Here is an 18,585-nt window from a genome sequence, read left to right as displayed (position 1 = left end):
AAAAAACAGATTATCAAAAGGTTGATTTCGACTTTGGCTTTGATTTTGTTTTAGTTTTTATTCATTTTTTTCATTTCTGATACATATTAAATAAAAAAGAAGAAAAGAGAAAAGGGAACTCACCGGGCCGATCTGTATTCTCATCGTCGGAGGCTCTTTCTCCGGTGACAGAGTCGGCTGTAGGGGAGCGTTGAGGGCCTTTTCCTTCGTTTTTGGTTGTTTTGAGACCGGATCCTTGTTTAGGAAGTCGAGATCTAAAAGCAGGGTAAATAGGGGGAAATTTTGGACCCCATCGCCGTTCTGGCGCCGGGTCTTCATGATCGATGAATCCATGCATGGCGTTGGCCCGACCCTTGGCCGGAGAGAGGAACGGAGAAGGGGAGAAGGAGAGCATATCAGTTTTTTTTTTTGTGTGAGAAGGAAGGAATGATTTTTTTTAAAGAAATTTGCCTTTTATAGCCCTTAAAACGACGCCGTTTTGCCTGGCGTCCTTAAGCCCTAAAACGATGTCGTTTTGACTCGGCCCGGATCGATCCGACCCGAACCGCCTAGGATCCGCGTGTTTTTGGACAAAGGGGTTAATTGCGCCCTCAGTCCTTCCGCTTTTGAGGCTGTTTACAATTGGGTCCTATCCACTTTTATTATTTGTTTTAATTTTGCCCCAGATTTCTATTTTTCTTTCGATTTGGTCCATGACCCCTGTGCTTGGACTTCGCTAGAACGTCGTCGTTTAATCGACAGGGGATAATTTCCAGTTTAGCCCCTATTTTTTCATACGCGTTTTGATTTACCCCTTTGTCTATATTTCTTTTATTTTCTTTATTTTGGTTTCGGCCTTGGCATTCTGTTTAAGTTTCAATTTAATCCTCTATGTGGGATTTTAGTCATTTATTATTAAATTGGTTGTTTTAATATTTATTATTATCATTATGATATATCATTACTGTTTTAAATGTTATTATTATCATTATTAGTTTTATATGCCCTTTTATTTATTCGTTAATATATTGAATAGTTTTGTTTTTTAGGTTTATTTTTATTCTATATAAATATATATATATGTATATCTATATATATGCATTATGCTTGTACATATATTTTACATACAAACACATTTTTATTTTTAATACATGTCTATATATATCTATATACCTTTTATTATTTTCCTATATACATATACATACATACAAGTATCGTTTATATTTATAATTTCCAAAATATGTATATATACACCTATATTTTAAAATGCATACCCTTTCGTACATACACACTTTTATAATGTACATACTTATATTTTATATATTTTTGTATTTTATAACCTATTTATATATATATGTAAATACTTATATTTTTATATTTTATAATTCATATGTGTATATCTTTTATTTATTTTCTTCATTTATTTATTTACATGTCCATTATTATTATTTGTTATGCTTTATATTGGTTTATTATTGTACATACGTGATTGATTTTATTTATATATATATGACTTCTTATTTACTTATATTTTGTTTTCCTTGTGATTATTTTGCTTACACCATCATCATTCCATTACGCCCATTTCTATTTAGATTTCAAAAAGAAATTTTAAAAATATAAGTAATATTCGTATTTTGGATCTTGAGAGAATCGAGCCCTAACATATTGGGTTCCGACTTTCTTCGTTGAACTTAAATAATCGAGATTACTCTTTAAAAATGATAACAAGCTCGTTATCAAGAATTCAATATGTTGTGTCCTAACGCATTGGATGTGACATGTTGTTTTCTCGAAACGAGGATTTTTCGAAATAAATGTAATATTCAGTGTTTAATATTTTGATAAATTGTGCCCTAACGTATTGGGTTGCGATTTCTTCATTTGATTTAAACAATTGAATATTCTTTTAAACTTTATTACATGAATTTTTTTTCAAACTCAAGTTTTAAACAATATCGGGAATTAAAAAAGGATTGTGTCCTAACTTACTGGTCGTGATCCCTTTTTAAATCCAAGATAATTAAATATCTTTTAAATAAGCATTTTTTATTCGCGTATCGGGAATTCGAGACATTGTGTCCTAACTTACTGGATATGATTCTCTTTCTCGAATAACGTTAAATATTCCCTTTTACTTGAAAATTTTCAACGTTTTAATAAAATGATCGTATTTTTAAAATTCTCCAAAGTTCTCAATTTTCGACATTAAGACATTAAGTAATCAACTAGGTACCAATTTTGGGCGTATCGAGGGTGCTAATCCTTCCTCGTGCGTAACCGACTCCCGAACCCGTTTTTTCTGAATTTCGTGGACCAAACTTGTTGTTTTAATAAAATCAAACCGTTTATTAAAAACAACCACTTTTCGAGGTGATCCAATCACACCTCATAAAAAAGGATTGGTGGCGACTCCCGTTTCATTTTTCAAAACCCAAGTCGACCCCGTTTTTCAATCAAAAAAATGGTGTCAACAAATATGATATAATTGTGTTGGATTAATTACATTCCTCAAACTTAGAATTATTAAACTTATGTTTATACTGCTACGAACAAATTCATGGCAACTCGGTAATTTGCTAACTATTGCTCATCCATACTTATTAAATTAATCAATCTCTTGAACAGTTTTCAATGTCAATCCAAGCGATTAATCAATCTTCACAAGCATATAAAAGATCAAGTGAGGTAACAGAGTATTTCTACCTTGAAACGGTTTAATCACAATAATCTTGCAAGTTATGCAAGGCATATGTATCGCCAAATACAATGCTAAATTAACTTCAGCTACCTTAGAAGAATAAACATGCACTGATTAATTATTGTGTCGACTAATTAAAATTTCAATACGATTTAATAATTAATTCATTAGTTATCTAACAATTAGTATTGCAAGAATAACTTAGGCATGTTTTTACTTAATTAAGCATATTACCGAGGCCTATAACAACACAAACATAATTTTAATAATTCAAGCAGGCAAAATATAAGCAACCCAACACGGATTAAATTCAAGCTAGATTGATTAAAATAACCATTTCAATAGCATAAATATTCATAAACATGTTTGTCAAAACAACAACGAAATTTAAAGAGATAGGGAACAAGAAGCAAATCCGGTGTTTCTCCCTGGCTTGACTGAGTTTTCCGTTCTTTGTTCTCCGTTGTCCTCGGCTATCAAGGTGGCTTATGAACACTTTAATTGTTGCTCAACAATGGCTGATGAGGACCTCTTTCCTAAGAGAAGAAATCGGCACTTGAACAAAAGGGAAAATGGGAAGGAAAAGTTGAGAGAAAGTGAGAGAGGAGAAGAGAGAATGAGAGTGTGAGGGATGAGTTGAATGATCAGCAATGGGTGGCTTTTATAGCTGATTTTGGCTGCTAAAAATAGCAAATTCCATAAGCCAAAGAGACCCCCTTTCGCTGGCCACGCACATGGCAAAGTTGAGAGATTCAACTTTGATAAAAATAGCCTGGGGAAAATCCATAAAGCCACATTTTTTGGAGGGGTTTTAATGCAAGGTTGAAAGTTCTTCAAGGGCTTCTTTATAAGCTTATTTAGTCAGCTAAAAAGCTGATTTAGGTCAGCATATGGACGGTTCTGGGTTGCCCAATTGGTGGCTGGTTCGATTCATTAGATTCGGTTCAACTAATGCGGTTCAACTGGACCATTTTTTTCCATAATTAATTAATAATAATTTATTTAGCCCAAATTAATTTGGGAATAAATTAAAATTAATTATATTATGAATTAACACACATTTTTGGACCATCTTAGGCTGAAAATAAATTTGCCTCGATGCTTCAAATTGCTTCTTGGTTTTATTCTTCAAGCATTGTTTGCCGAGCCAATTTTCACCCTTTGTGCGAATCTGTCAAAAATAGTCAAAATTAATCAAAATTAACTATAAAATTAATTAAAATTCATCATGTTCATATTTTTAACATTATTTAATTATTTTATAATATTTAATTATTTTTCGACAAGAATTTAACCGAAATAACATGATTTTAAGTTTAAAAGGGCATGTAAAAACACATAAATTTTCGTGTTTCCAGTGTACAATTTGTTTTCTTTATGCACAGGTTTAGGCAATCTTCGAGAATTCAAGCAGTAGTTCCAGGATCCAAGAAACGATTCTCCGACTTAACAAAATTGTAAAGTTCTCTTTTGATTAGTATATGGCATGTATCTAGGGTTTAAATCAGTTTTATATCGGAAATGGTCGAATTAGAATTTTGTTGTTCAATGTTATCTTGAAGTACCATTTTAGCATATTTTGGCTTGAATACAATTGGTATATTGTTGACTTGGTTGTAATTGGGATGTTTAAGTGTTGTTTCAAGTCTTTCCAACTTGTTTCAAATTGGTCCTTTTGGAAACAATGAGTCACGTCGTGACGACATATTCCCAACATCGTGAAGAGGAGCAGCCCTGGATTCATGTTGCGAAGACGTGTATTCGAGTTCACGATGAGACCTACTCAGTATGTTGCGTTGCAACGAGAAAACCCTCAACGTTGACCCTGTATTTTGAAGACTTTACAATTTGGTCCTAATTCGATCTTGGATTAGCTTTAGAACTTTTGAAAGCTCGTATAAGACTTGGAAACGACTTTATATCGTATTGTATGAATGCATTAGTTAAAATTTATCATTAATAGTATAAATCGAACATAGTTTGATCGTAGTTGGTCCGGCAACGAATGTGTCACCTTACAACTCAGACCTAACGATCAGGTCCGGAATGGGGTGTTACAAAAAAAATACATCTAGAATGAATCTAGACAAAAGAGTGTCTAGATTCAAATTTATCTAGACAATCACATGTTCGTGTTCATTCTTGACGTGAAAAAAATGATATATATTTCATTAATTTATATATATATTATTTTTATTTTTTTAAATTTATATCCGTCACGTGGCATGCTAGATGTTTCCATTTGTAATCATCATATTGGCTATGAGTGCCATGTCAACATTAACGGACGATGTTAGTGCTGAGGTACCAATTTGAGTGATGGAATACAAATAAAGGTACCAACTAGATTCAAAAAAAAAAATAGGCATCAATTAGGTATTTTTAGACAAGTTTAAGGGAGAGACAAATTACATATTAAGTCTTAAAAGATTAGCATGTGGAAGGGTAATAGAATTAGAATATCAAGTTGCTAATTATTTTTATTTAAATATCAAAACAAAAGATTACAAGAACGCTTTTAAATAGACTTGCTCAAGAATCGAAGTTGATTGACATTAACACTAAAAAAAATCAGAAATTTGGTTGTCCTTAGTTTAAGAATTGAATGTTTGAAGATTTAATTGGTAAAATAAAACAAAATCCCCATCCATGCTTCTCTTTCCGAGCTTAGAATTCGTTTTTATTACATTGTGAATCGACTTTGAGAGCATCGTTTTTGCTAATTTGTTTGTTTTCACCTAGTTTTTGTGTTATTTATCTGCTCCAGTAATATGGGTTCCTTCAAATTTTGCTACTTTGGTTTTTTTTTTTGTTCATGTTCCATGGGTGGGGAGAGGAAGGAAGAGTAGATTGTAAAACGCTGCGTTGAGAGGCGACGCAAAATAAAAAAGGTGAACCGCGTATCAGGGAATCTAACGACAAGATAACGAACGGATCATATCTAAATCCTCGTGTCGACAGATAAACAACTAAAGACATCCAAAAAAAGGAAGAAGCTAAAAAATATAGAAATCAATGGAAGCAATGCAAATTTCGGCTACTGCTTCCCGCCACTTCTCGGCGACTTTGGGTCCCTTTTCGACCAAACGCAGCCCCACAAAACCTACTAAACTTGCCACTTCATGGGCCTCCTCCGCTTCCACCAATTTGGCTTCCCTTTCTTCCAGGAACTTGTTCACTGTAAGTAAAGCAAATCTATTTATCTACTTACCCTTTTTCTATTTGGTTGTCGGGAAATGCGTGAAAGAAATGAGTCGCCTGTTTTGCTATTTGAATTGTTAAATTTTTTATTCTCTTTTTTTTTATATATATAATTAAAATGATGGCAGAGAGAGATATGGGGGTGGGTAAATTCCAAGACGGCCACTTCTAGGAGGGAAATGCGAGGTGTTGTAAGAGCTGAAATGTTTGGCCAACTCACCAGTGGTCTCGAAGCTGCTTGGACCAAGCTTAAAGGAGAAGGTTTGCACCTTTATTTTTCAAACTAGAACTGGAACAAATCTTTATTAAAGTTAAACTTGGGTGGTAAACTTGTTGTGTTTCAGAGGTTTTGACAAAGGAGAACATTGTGGAGCCAATGCGTGATATTAGGAGAGCGCTTCTGGAAGCAGATGTAAGTGAGATTGGATGTTTCTTGGGATTTTTTTCAACTTCCGGTTGGTAATAAGGTTTTTTATTAACACGGTTGATATCTATTGACAGGTGAGTCTTCCTGTTGTTAGAAGGTTTGTCCAAGCTGTAAGTGACCAGGCAGTTGGAGTTGGCCTTATTCGAGGAGTAAAGCCGGATCAACAATTAGTTAAGGTACCAAGTATGAATTTCTATCATCAAATGCACTTTGCCTGGATTTGTTTAACTTATCTGGTTCACAAACCTAGTGGCTGGATCTTTAGTTGGTGCTTTATGCATATCGTCGCTTAAGTTTACTTCTGGTTGCAGATTGTAAACGATGAGCTTGTGAAACTGATGGGAGGAGAGGTTTCTGAACTGGTCTTTTCAAAATCTGGCCCCACTGTTATATTATTGGCTGGTCTACAAGGGGTTGGAAAAACAACTGTTTGTGCCAAGTTAGCTAATTATCTTAAAAAGCAGGTGCCATTTGTATTGTTGCTTATGAACATGTGTAGCTCTTTCCTTAAGCCTTGAATGATGTTGGAGCCTAATGTTGACTGCAGGGTAAGAGCAGCATGCTTATTGCAGGAGATGTATACAGACCTGCTGCTATTGACCAACTTGTTATTTTGGGTGAACAGGTACGAGGTTTTGATTGTCGATAAAGTGTTCAATTGAACCCATTGAACACTTTTGAGACATAAACTCCAACAAATTTAATTAATGGTTCTAATCAACCATCTAAGAAATAATCATTGACAAATTGAAAGATGAAAAATAGAAGAAAATGAAAATTAGATATAATCCTTGATAAATTGAAATATGAAAAATAGAAGAAATCAAAAATAAGATCTAATCCTTGACAAATCGAAAATAAGATGGATGATGGAAAGATTGTCTCCACAAATGGCTCTAAGCTACCCCTAAAGTCAAAACCCTAGTAAATTGGCTAACCAACACTCTATGGCTGAACCCTAGTAAATTGGGGGTGGGAGTTCTCCCACGGTTTCAAAAAAAAAAAAATATTAATCAAGGTCTCTTTAATGAATAATGGAGAGTCTTTATATAGGCTAGCTAATTATATCAAAATAAAACTGTTGAGTATAATAAAACTATAATTAATCTAAACAACAAATAGTATATACAATATTGGGTCATATATCATAAAAAGTCTAAAAATTAAATCCCAGAACACGTAATTTCCCGTAATAATCCTGTCCAAAAATTCTGTTTATGCAGCCTTCACTAAAATGGTCATAACTTGAACTCCCAGACTCGAAATCGAGTGATTCAAAGTGCGTTTCGAAACTAAGAGATAACTCTTCAAACGCTTTGCTGACATCTCAACCCATAACTGATTGAATCCCATTAAAAAATTCGTCGCAAGTTGACTAATCTTTCGAGCTTGAAAATTGACAGCTTGGTTGAATTGTCTTTAATAAATTTCATCCCATTCATGCATGTATATCTTCTGTTTTTCACTTTAGTTCTACATGACATCAATTATTCACTTCTCTTTCAAATTCATTTTTTTCTTCTACTGGATTTCAAAGAAGATCTTCTGACTTTAAGTCAAATATATGTCTGGTGTTAGCACCAGAGATGCTCACTTTGTGAGGTGAACGCATGGCATTTTACATTCTCTATACTGCCAACATGGAAGGTTGGACACTGAAGTTTCTTGTTGACTTGATGTGAATCATCTGTCCTAGTTGTGGTGGTATAATGAACAATACTTGAGAGATGGTAATTTATTCTGGAGCAACTGTGTGCCACAGAGTTGGATATGTCGGTTTGCTTGTATTTCCGAATTTTATCACTCACTAAGACTGAGCAAATGAAACAAAAATAGCTATCATATAAGCTTTCCAGCAAAATATATCTTGTAAATAATTTTCGAATGATTTTTAATTTAAATGGAACTAATACTAGTTTCAGGCTAGTTAAAATACGTGATTGATGTGTGAAGAGATAATCCAAGTAAATCAATGAAAATTTTAACATCCAGTTATTTGTTTTTTCCTTTTTTTTACTTGTGACCATGGTCCCAGTTTAGTTCATGAATTAAGAACTTCGATTGGTTAACAATTTTTTTTCACTCATCATTAGTTTTTTTGTCTTTTGACTTCTCACAAATGTTATTATTTCTCATATTCTATTATAGCTTGTGACAGGTAGGTGTTCCTGTTTATACAGCAGGGACTGAGGTTAAACCATCCGAAATAGCAAAGCAAGGCTTAGAAGAGGCCAAAAAGAAGAAGATAGATGTAGTGATAATGGATACTGCAGGAAGGCTGCAGGTAATATTATAGGAATCTGTCATGAAATTTTTAATGATTCTTAAATGTCATCAATTTAATCTTCATGCAAATTGTTTTCTTATTATTCAACAGATAGATAAAGGAATGATGGATGAGTTGAAAGAAGTGAAGAAAGTATTGAATCCCACAGAAGTTTTGCTTGTTGTGGATGCAATGACTGGCCAAGAAGCTGCTGGTACTTGGATTTCCAATTTTCTCCTTAAAAGATGCGACTTCCTTTTGTTTTCATTTATTTATTCTTTATAGATATTATGACTAATTTTATTCTAAGAATCTAATAGTCTCGTTTTCCTTGTTATATGTTGTACATAAAGTACTAGCTGAACTTTCTTCCTGAGCAATACATTATGTACATTTCACTTTAGTACCTGTATTTATAGAGCATGTATCTTATTCAAGCAAACTTGCTGCCATTAGTGGCTACATACCAGGTGTCAACTGACAATTCATGCATAAATGAAGTTTTATTTTTATAGTTGAAGTTTGCTCCTTCGGACCCATTTGAATGATTGTACATATATATTTATCTGTTACCTGCTTAATTTAGCTATTGCCAAGACAATAACTTTGACAGGTCCATGATAGTCTTCTCATCATGTTTTTTGAATTCACAGCGTTGGTCACAACATTCAATGTTGAGATAGGCATTACTGGTGCCATTTTGACAAAGCTAGATGGGGATTCTAGAGGTGGTGCAGCCTTGAGTGTTAAAGAGGTTTGGCCGACCATTTCCTTTTATTTCCTTCACTTAGTGCTTATGTGCTAGAATCTCTTCCTTCTGAAGACATTTCATATTTAAGCAGTGGGGAGTCGTGACTCATGACACTAGTTATTATAGAGTTTCTTTTGGCAAGTTTGGTCATTTTTGTTGTCTATTCTAAGTTAATGAATACGACAGGTGTCTGGGAAGCCAATCAAGCTTGTAGGACGTGGAGAGCGCATGGAGGACCTAGAGCCTTTCTATCCAGACCGCATGGCTGGACGTATTTTGGGAATGGGTGACGTTCTCTCATTTGTTGAGAAAGCACAAGAAGTCGTAAGTTTTTAGTGAATTTCATTCCATATCCTTTGATAGTAAGCATATAAAGATTACCTTTTAATGAAATTTTCCTGTATAGATGCGCCAAGAAGATGCTGAAGAGTTGCAAAAGAAGATAATGAGTGCGAAGTTTGATTTCAATGATTTCCTAAAGCAGACCCGTGCTGTTGCGCGGATGGGTTCCATGACCCGTGTTATTGGAATGATCCCTGGAATGGGGAAGGTATGAAAGTTGGGTTTCCTATTCTTTGGTGTTACTGTGTTTGAAAGGTTATGCTACCTTCTTGGTCCATTGAACTTAGCTGTACTAGAATAACACTTTTGTGCATGTCCATCAATTAATTTTCTTTTTCTTATAAAAAAAAAGGAAGTCTACTTGGAAGAAACTAATTTAGTGACCTATTCATTTACAACCAGGTTACGCCAGCCCAAGTTCGAGAGGCAGAGAAGAATTTAAAGTTAATGGAGGCAATGATTGAAGCCATGACCCCAGGTCTCTTGTTTTAACTGATTCTATTGTGGCAGTTTTGAACAAAAAAACTTGACAAAGCTTTTTTTATTCAAACAAAATTTATTTGATTAAAGATTGAAGTAGCTGCTTTAACTACCAAGTGGTATTTCTCCTGTAGACTATGCTTATTTTTTTTCTCTAAAATATTAAAGTCAACAAAAGATGAAGCCACATTGCTCTCCACTTACGTTTTATCAGTACATACTCTGTTACATCTTAGTATCCTTGAAAAGAGATAAAAATCTGCTTATTTTCTTTACACTCTCTCACTCTATCCAAGCTAGCAAGTTTGTTGGACCATGTCTTTGTATTGTTATATTGCTAGGTACAGCTATGTACAATCACATCATGTACCATGCCCTTCCATGGATGGTAGACTGTAGGTGTTTTGCTAGCCGGATTACACAATTAGGTTATCCTTGCTTTTGCCGAATGCCCTAAATTAGTGTAGCATGCAATACGTTTTCCTTAATGAGGTTTTCTCTGCAACTTGTTTCTGAATGCATATTTAGGAGGAATTGGCATTGATGATTAACTATGGTTTTGATAGAACAGTACATAAGTTTGATGAATCTGTCTGTGCTTACTTGGAAACAATGTCTCTTGTTTTGCTTCTTTCTCCTTTCATTTTATTTTCAGAGGAAAGGGAGAAGCCGGAGTTATTGGCTGAGTCTCCTGACAGGAGGAGAAGAATTGCTAAAGATTCTGGTAAAACAGAACAGCAGGTATGGATTGCCGCTACTTGTAGGATTTTTAAATTTTAACAACTTGTGAATGAGATATATTTTCTGGGATCAATAATAGGTGAGTCAACTTGTTGCTCAACTCTTCCAAATGCGAGTTCGCATGAAGAATTTGATGGGTATCATGGAGGGTGGATCTATTCCTACATTGAGCAATCTCGAGGATGCAATGAAAGCAGAACAAGCGGTACCTTGTCTGCAACTCTACACATGCACACTTACGCAGAAAGTTTCATTCATATGACTATAAAACTGGTTCATGATTGATGGAATCCTATCAGGACTCATAATGCTAATTCAGTGATTTTTGGCAAGCTAGATTCTGTAATAATTGATGTTTGCATTTTTCTCCGATGTATTAGGCTCCTCCTGGTACAGCTAGAAGAAAGAGAAGATCAGAGTCGAGAAGGCAGTTTGCAGACTCGGCATCAACGAGGCCAAGCCCTCGTGGTTTTGGTGCAAAGAACTAGGAGGAACTCGAGTTTGAGGACCATAGGACTGTCCACTTATCTGCTTGCAGTGAAAGCAGAGTTACTGGGTTTTGTTAGGAGCTCCTGAAGCTCGTATCGTTCTCAGCATACAACATCATGGAGATGATCATCCTGCAACATTGAATGTAACAAAAGATAATGCACTTTTAAATGCGATTCATATCAAACAAAAGGCATTTTTCATGGGAAATTAAATTATGTTACCATGGCATCTTTCCTGATTGAGATGAAACGAGTTTCTAAAACTATAGATGAAAGTTCTGTTTGACATTTTACATGGTGAACTTGAGAAATAAAGAACAACACACTGTCTGGTAAAGAAATTATGGAACAACTATAAAACTTGAATTCAAGTTTCTATTATTAATAGATCGACTGATATTAAAAAAATAAATAAATAAAAAGAATATATTTTCTCCTATAATATTATATAATTTATAATTTACTTGGGACCAATATATGCATTAAGTCCTCAAAAAATGCCGTTAGTAGATATCTACTCTTAACGGTTCCATCCCAAACCATTCCCCCTGCAAAATGTCCCTCCACCGCCTTCGTTTTCTCTCGCCACCGTTTCCTCCGCCACTTTTTCACCTCCGCTCCGCACAAAAAGATAAACCCAAATTTCTTCACATCAATTCACGTTGGAGACCTCCCTTTATATCCTCACTCAAACCCACAAATTCAATCAAACTCCCCTTAAACGCCCAAACCAGCCAAACCCCACTTTCCAAAGCCCTTGAAACCCTCGCCAAACTCAAACCTTTCCTCCAAACTAATCACCAACCCATCCTCCTTGGCTGGCTGTGCAGCTCCATCTCAGTTTTCTCCCTTTCCCAAATTATCCCCAGAATTGGATCCTTCTCTTCTAACTTAATCAACATCGTTTCCATCTCCAAATTGCGTGACCAGTGCCTTCTTCTAGGGGTTTTTGTCTTGGTCAAGTTGGTTGCTTGTTACTGGCAACAAGCCTTCTTGTGGGAAGCTTCGCTAAGGACAGTTTGTCAGATGAGAGTTTTCGTTTTCGAGACAGTTTTGGAGAAAGAGTTGGGTTTTTTTGAAGGTAGCGATGGGGTTTCTTCTGGAGATATTGCTTATCGGATTACAGCTGAGGCTTCTGATGTTGCTGATACTCTTTTCGCTCTCCTCAATGTTAGTGATCGAGTTTTACTTTTTTCCTTTTCGGGTTCATGCAATGGTTTTTTGGATAAATTTTTGTTAAAAATATTCGTATGAACTTATCTTGCCGAGTTAAATTCTTTAGAGAAACACTCCAATAATTCAACTTGGATATCTCAAAATTTGAACCCTTGGGAAAGTGTGTTCTTGTTCATAAGCTCCTTTTTTATAATTTTATCAGTTGAATGATCACAAGGAACATAATACCAAGAGGTTTTTCGTTGTTTGGGGCTAAATGTTGTGGTTATAGATAAATACCGATTGTGATCATTATCGTCTTATCTGAATTTTGTTGTCAGTGACTGAGGTTGGTCTCTGCAATGTGTATGTCAATTATTAATTTCATTCTTGGAACAGACTATAGTGCCCAACATGTTGCAATTATTTGCGATGGCGACACAGATGTTGGTTATCAGTCCCTCCCTATCCTTGATTTCAGCAATTGTAAGGATACACAATTTTTATTTTATAATTTCATCATTTATTAGTTTTGTTTGTTAATTGAATGAATTTCTGATTACATTTATGTTAGATGTATAACGTCTGTATATATATTCTGGTGAATTTTTAGATGATTCCATTTATGGCTCTAGTTATAGCTTATCTTGGTGAAAAACTTCGCAAGATATCTAAGAGAGCTCATCTGAGTATCGCCACTCTTGCAGCTTATCTGAATGAGGTATGTTTTATGTTTTATATGGCCGTCATTTCTTACATTATCATCAGTGCTTGCAGTTTGTGTTTCTGTTCGTATGAATTCCTCAGTGTTCCAGCAAGACTGAGGTATCCAACATTTCAGTTGTTGCTTATTTTAGCTAGTATATTTATAACGTTTTAGGTCCTCCCAGCCATTTTCTTTGTGAAAGCAAATAATGGAGAGTTGTCCGAGCATGCCAGATTTCAACGGCTTGCTTATACAGATTTTTCTCAACATTTAGCAAAGAAGAAAATGAAGGCACTAATCCCCCAGATCATACAAATTATTTATTTTGGAGTTTTATGCGTACTTTGTGTTGGATCCCTGGTCATTTCACGTGGTTTTTTTGATGGTTGTAGCATGGTTTCTTTTGTGACATCACTGGTTTTCTTGGTTGAGCCCATCCAGGTAATATTATTTTCTTCAGAAAAGATTACAAATGCTTGCTTTTACCATCAGTAGCCCATTCCAGATTTTGGAATGTTGAGCTTGTCTTTTCATTCTTTTGTATCAAGTCTTTCAAGTGACTGGATTTGCTGATGATGACCATCAAATCTTAGTGTCTTGGTTTTCATTGGTTTGAAGTTATAAGTAGTGCATTGATCTCTTCTTTACTTTTTGAAGTGGTCTTATACTTCGGTCATTGAGGGGGCTGTCTTGAGTAACTGTTCTTAGAATAAAGAATCATGCAGGGTGTGGGTAAAGCATACAACGAGTTTAAGCAAGGAGAACCAGCCATTGAACGCTTGTTTGATTTGACCAAGATGAAGTCCAAGGTACATTTTCTTTTCTTGCCTGCTTGAATGATCTTGATGAATTCTCTATTATTTGTATGACAATAAACAAGCATTTATGAGGCTATGGTTTTAACAAAATAATGCATCATAGAGAAATGGCGAAAACTTTCGAGCAGCTATTATGTTTGTAAAAAACGACTCTCAGCTGGTTCCTACTGTCACATTTCATTTATTTTATATCATAGGTCATTGAGAAACCAGATGCAATCGATTTAGGCCATGTCAAGGGGGAGGTGAAATTCTGTGATGTCTCATTTAAATATGCTGACAACATGCCACTTGTTTTGGATGGGTTGAACCTTACTGTAAGGGCTGGGGAGACAATAGCTCTTGTTGGACCATCTGGTGGAGGGAAAACAACCCTTGTAAAATTGCTTCTTCGCCTATATGAACCTTCATCAGGTGAGGCATCAGAATATACAAATCTACGCTTATCCCTTTAACCAGATTGAGTTATTTTTGCTTCCATTTTCCCTTCGTATTTAATGGTTTGCATACCTGGCATCCCATGTTTCAGGATCCATACTTATTGATAATCACAACATAAAGAACATCGGACTGGAAAGTTTGAGAAGACATGTTGGTCTTGTTTCTCAAGATACAGTGAGTGACAATTGGTTACCCTCTTCATTAGTATTAGGGAAAATATTTGATAAACTGCCAAAGGAGTTTTTAGACTCCACAAACAGGGTTAGGGCGTTGACAAGTGTCCTATAGGGGTATAGTAAAATATTAGAAAAATAAATATTTAAAAAAAAAGACACATCGCAATTTTTTAAGGCTGCTTGTGGAATAAAAAAAGTATACTGGCAGTGTACCAAATACTAACCCTTAGTATTATTGTTTCATTGTTGTAGCTTTCCAGTTTTGGTAATAAATCCTCCAAATTAGTTCAAATGACTGATTTAGATAACTCTTCTAAATGCATCAGATGCTTTTACCTGGGACAGTTGCTGAAAACATTGGATATAGGGATCTAATGTCAAACATTGACATGGAGAAAGTTGAGCTTGCAGCTCAAATTGCAAATGCAGATGAATTTATCAGAACACTTCCAGAAGGATACCGAAGCCAAATTGGACCAAGGGGCTCACTTTTAAGTGGAGGTCAGAAGCAAAGGTAAAATAGACAAATGCATTGCTCTTTTAACACTGAAATATAATTACTATAGGATTGTTATTTCTTATTGCTGAAGCATTTCTCCTTGTTTCAAATCATAAATCTTCCTGCTGGCTTACAAATGCAGACTAGCAATTGCAAGGGCAGTCTATCAGAAATCATCTATTTTGGTTTTGGATGAAGCAACTTCTGCCCTAGACAGTAAGTCTGAGTTATTGGTGAGGCAAGCTGTTGAGCGCTTGATGGAAAATTATACAGTAAGAACAATAGCTTAACCTATATCTACTGCAGTTATAGTTTGATTGGTATATAATCCTCCTTGAATCCGTAATGGAACCAGGATGATTAACAACTAGTAGCATTGCTATATTATGCCTGCTTCCTTTAAAGATTATATCCATGAGTCTGATTGGCATGGTGTTTCATTAGCCGATTAGTCTATGCATTTGCTATATTGGTCTTTTTCTTTATGCTAAGGAAGAAGGGTACATTAGAATGGCATGGGATTTGATTAACTGAATAAATTCTATACAATGCTGTTGTAGAGACATAATTGTACACCAATGAAAGATACCTGATGTATAATTGAGAGTTATATTCACAGTTGAAAGTGTTAAACCATGTAGACACTTAATTTGCAGGTGCTGGTCATAGCCCATCGTTTGGAAACAATTTTAATGGCTGATCGGATATTCCTTCTACAAAATGGGAAGTTAGAGGAGTTAAGCCGGTCAACTTTTTTAGCTGGTCACCATGACTCACTACTGTCTGCTGGTGCTGCGATTTGAGCTCATTCAAAAAACATGATATGTATGTTGATTTTGTTTCGCTGTTACACGAGTTTCTGCAATTGCATGTTGGGTTTCACGTTCTATACAGGCTGATAATGCTTCCCAACCATTCCCAAGTCAGCTTTTCAATGTCATACACATTCTATTTTGGAACTAAGCACAACATAAGAAAACAAATAATAATTTATTGATTAATTTTAATACATTAATTTGAAAATCTATTATCAAAGAAAATTAAAAATTCTTCTTTTCTGATTACTTTTTATGAATAAAATAATTCTATAGAAGTTGAATTATTTATGAAATATAAAATTTGTATTAATTTTTTTACACTAGTGCAAAGAAAACTTATTCTAATTAATATAAAGCATTGTTTACAGGATAAATGTAATTAAAAGAAAGGAAAGGAAAATATTATAAAAGGAAAAGAAGTTATTTATTTTACATAAAAATTTTTATCCTTTATATTAATAATTAATAACATAAATTAAATATTATAAAAAAATATCAATATTCTTCTTAAAAGATAAAAACTTATGATAATATTTTAAAATTTTAAATATAAATTTAATCAATATATTATATACAACATTTGATATGATAGAGAAAAGTTGTTTCTAAATTTTGCACATTTAAAAGTAAAATGTAAATAATAAAACCTATGAAAGCCAAAATTGATTTTTGCATAACCTATTAATTTGATCGTAATTCTAAATAGTTCAATAAATTTAACTATTCACATTTACAAATTCTATCAATTTGATCCTCAAACTTCCTAACCAAAGCATTCAACTTTCAAAACCGAGGCATTCCACGTCTATTACTTTTTTTGTTTATGGTTGAAATTATCCAATTCGATATATAACCTTTTTGTTTATATTTTTAAGAAGTTAGTATTAGAAATTAACTAAACACCGTTAAAAGAATATAAAATACAAATTATAAAAATATAATGTATAATAAAATTATATAAATAATTTAATATTTATAAAAATAATTTTACTCTAACTAGCATAATTTTAGTTTTTAATTAATTTGGTAAATGATTTCACACTAATCAGATTATTAGTGATACGGATTGCTTATTGTGGATTTAAAATTAAATAATAAATAGAACACATAATAATTTCTTAATCAATTTATAAAATTTTAAAAATCATTATCAATGTAACAAAAATAAATTCAATTAATTCTTTCACTTTTTTTTCTTATGAAAAATTAAATGTTCATAAATTCTTTATATGATTATTGATTGAACAATTGGATTTTTCAAAGCCGTGCATATTTTTAACTTCGGATTTAATTTCCAATTTAAAACCAACTTCGAGGACTATTTCTACGCACCTTGAAGGAAACATCATACAATAAACAAGAAGAGTAAATCTAAAGTGTTTTCTTTAAGGTTTTTTCGTTTTCTTTAACCAAAATTTTATCAATCAAAGGGTTATAAAATATTATATTTAGAAGAAAACTAAATGAAAGAAAGAAAAGGAAATAAAGTTTCAAGATAAACTCATTGGTATCTGGAATTGGCTTGGAAAGCATCCCGTTAGTGGAGAGAATGTTTTATTTTCTTGGGGGGGGGGGAGGGGTTTACAAATTTATAGGATGTGGAATGTTTATGTTTTAAAAGTTGAAAGCTTTGATTAGGAAGTTTGAGGATCAAATTGATAGAATTTGTAAATTTGAATGGTTAAATTTAATGAATTATTTAGAATTAGGATCAAATTGATAGAAAAAGTCGGTATTGAGGACTAAATGCATTATTATACGAGTTAGAAAAATATTTTCCATTATCAATTTAACAACTAGTGACCAAAATAGAAACGAATTGAAACATTAGAGTCTAAATTGAAAAATTTTAAAATTGGGTGACCAAAATAGGAACACGACTATAGTTGGGTGACCATTTATATAATTTACCCAAATCTAAAATGTTTTATGTTTCCATTAAAAATAAAGGAAACAAGAAAAGTGAGAATTCTCAACTCCCTTTGTGTTATGAATATTTTATTAAGTGGATGTACTTCAAGATTAAGATAAGTTTTGATGTACTTTAAATTCTAATAGTAATTAGAAGTAGAGATCTATTTCATTTATATTTCTTATGTTTATAAATATAGACTTTAGAGAAGTATTGTAGATGATTCTCATTGATCAATAAAATACGATCTCTTTTGCTCTCCCATTTTCTTTGTTCTTTACTCTCTGTCTATTTATTTTATAACAAATTATCATCACAATTCTCTTTTATTTTATAATACAGTCACTCCAAACTACTACTCAAGTTGTTGTCGATTGCCTTCTAGATCTATTGTAATTTCAGTCTTCAATTGAGGCCTACGCACTATGGGTAATCATTATCCAAAGAAATTTATATAATCCTTACGTGGGTGATGACGATGATGTTAAAGATCTTCCGGTATATTTTACTATGATTTATTTATTATATTATGTTTATTATAATTGGAGACTAATCATGATAACATGAATAGATAGATTCTGATTTGAAATCCACATATGTTTACGATGGTGATTATGAAATAAAGAATCAATGGAGGCGTTTAGAAGTCTGTCCTACTAGATTTGTTGCATTCCCCAAAGT

At 33.6% G+C, this 18,585-nt stretch overlaps 2 protein-coding genes across 3 annotated transcripts; both read left to right on the top strand.

The window, feature by feature from the left end:
- Window positions 1-5,610: 5,610 nt before the first annotated feature.
- LOC105766653 (signal recognition particle 54 kDa protein, chloroplastic) lies at window positions 5,611-11,629 on the top strand. Its single transcript, XM_012586188.2, has 15 exons — window positions 5,611-5,860; window positions 6,010-6,142; window positions 6,226-6,293; window positions 6,383-6,484; window positions 6,620-6,772; window positions 6,856-6,933; window positions 8,467-8,592; window positions 8,686-8,788; window positions 9,228-9,328; window positions 9,512-9,649; window positions 9,732-9,875; window positions 10,070-10,145; window positions 10,803-10,888; window positions 10,968-11,093; window positions 11,269-11,629. The coding sequence occupies exons 1-15, from the start codon at window positions 5,696-5,698 to the stop codon at window positions 11,374-11,376; spliced, it is 1,707 nt and encodes a 568-aa protein (XP_012441642.1). The 5' UTR covers window positions 5,611-5,695; the 3' UTR covers window positions 11,377-11,629.
- Window positions 11,630-11,866: 237 nt separating this feature from the next.
- Window positions 11,867-16,061, top strand: LOC105766651 (ABC transporter B family member 29, chloroplastic). 2 transcript variants are annotated; one of them, XM_012586187.2, is made up of 10 exons: window positions 11,867-12,549; window positions 12,934-13,020; window positions 13,148-13,255; window positions 13,415-13,531; window positions 13,966-14,049; window positions 14,256-14,472; window positions 14,588-14,673; window positions 15,002-15,189; window positions 15,317-15,446; window positions 15,831-16,061. In XM_012586187.2, the coding sequence occupies exons 1-10, from the start codon at window positions 11,935-11,937 to the stop codon at window positions 15,975-15,977; spliced, it is 1,779 nt and encodes a 592-aa protein (XP_012441641.1). In that variant the 5' UTR covers window positions 11,867-11,934; the 3' UTR covers window positions 15,978-16,061. The 2 variants fall into 2 exon arrangements, with proteins under 2 accessions (XP_012441641.1, XP_012441640.1); XM_012586186.2 differs by having other exon boundaries at window positions 13,415-13,681.
- Window positions 16,062-18,585: the final 2,524 nt, after the last annotated feature.

The sequence above is a fragment of the Gossypium raimondii genome, chromosome 4 (assembly GCF_025698545.1).
Source record: "Gossypium raimondii isolate GPD5lz chromosome 4, ASM2569854v1, whole genome shotgun sequence".
NCBI classification, from domain to species: Eukaryota; Viridiplantae; Streptophyta; class Magnoliopsida; order Malvales; family Malvaceae; genus Gossypium; species Gossypium raimondii.
This window is presented reverse-complemented; position numbering and strand designations above follow the sequence as displayed.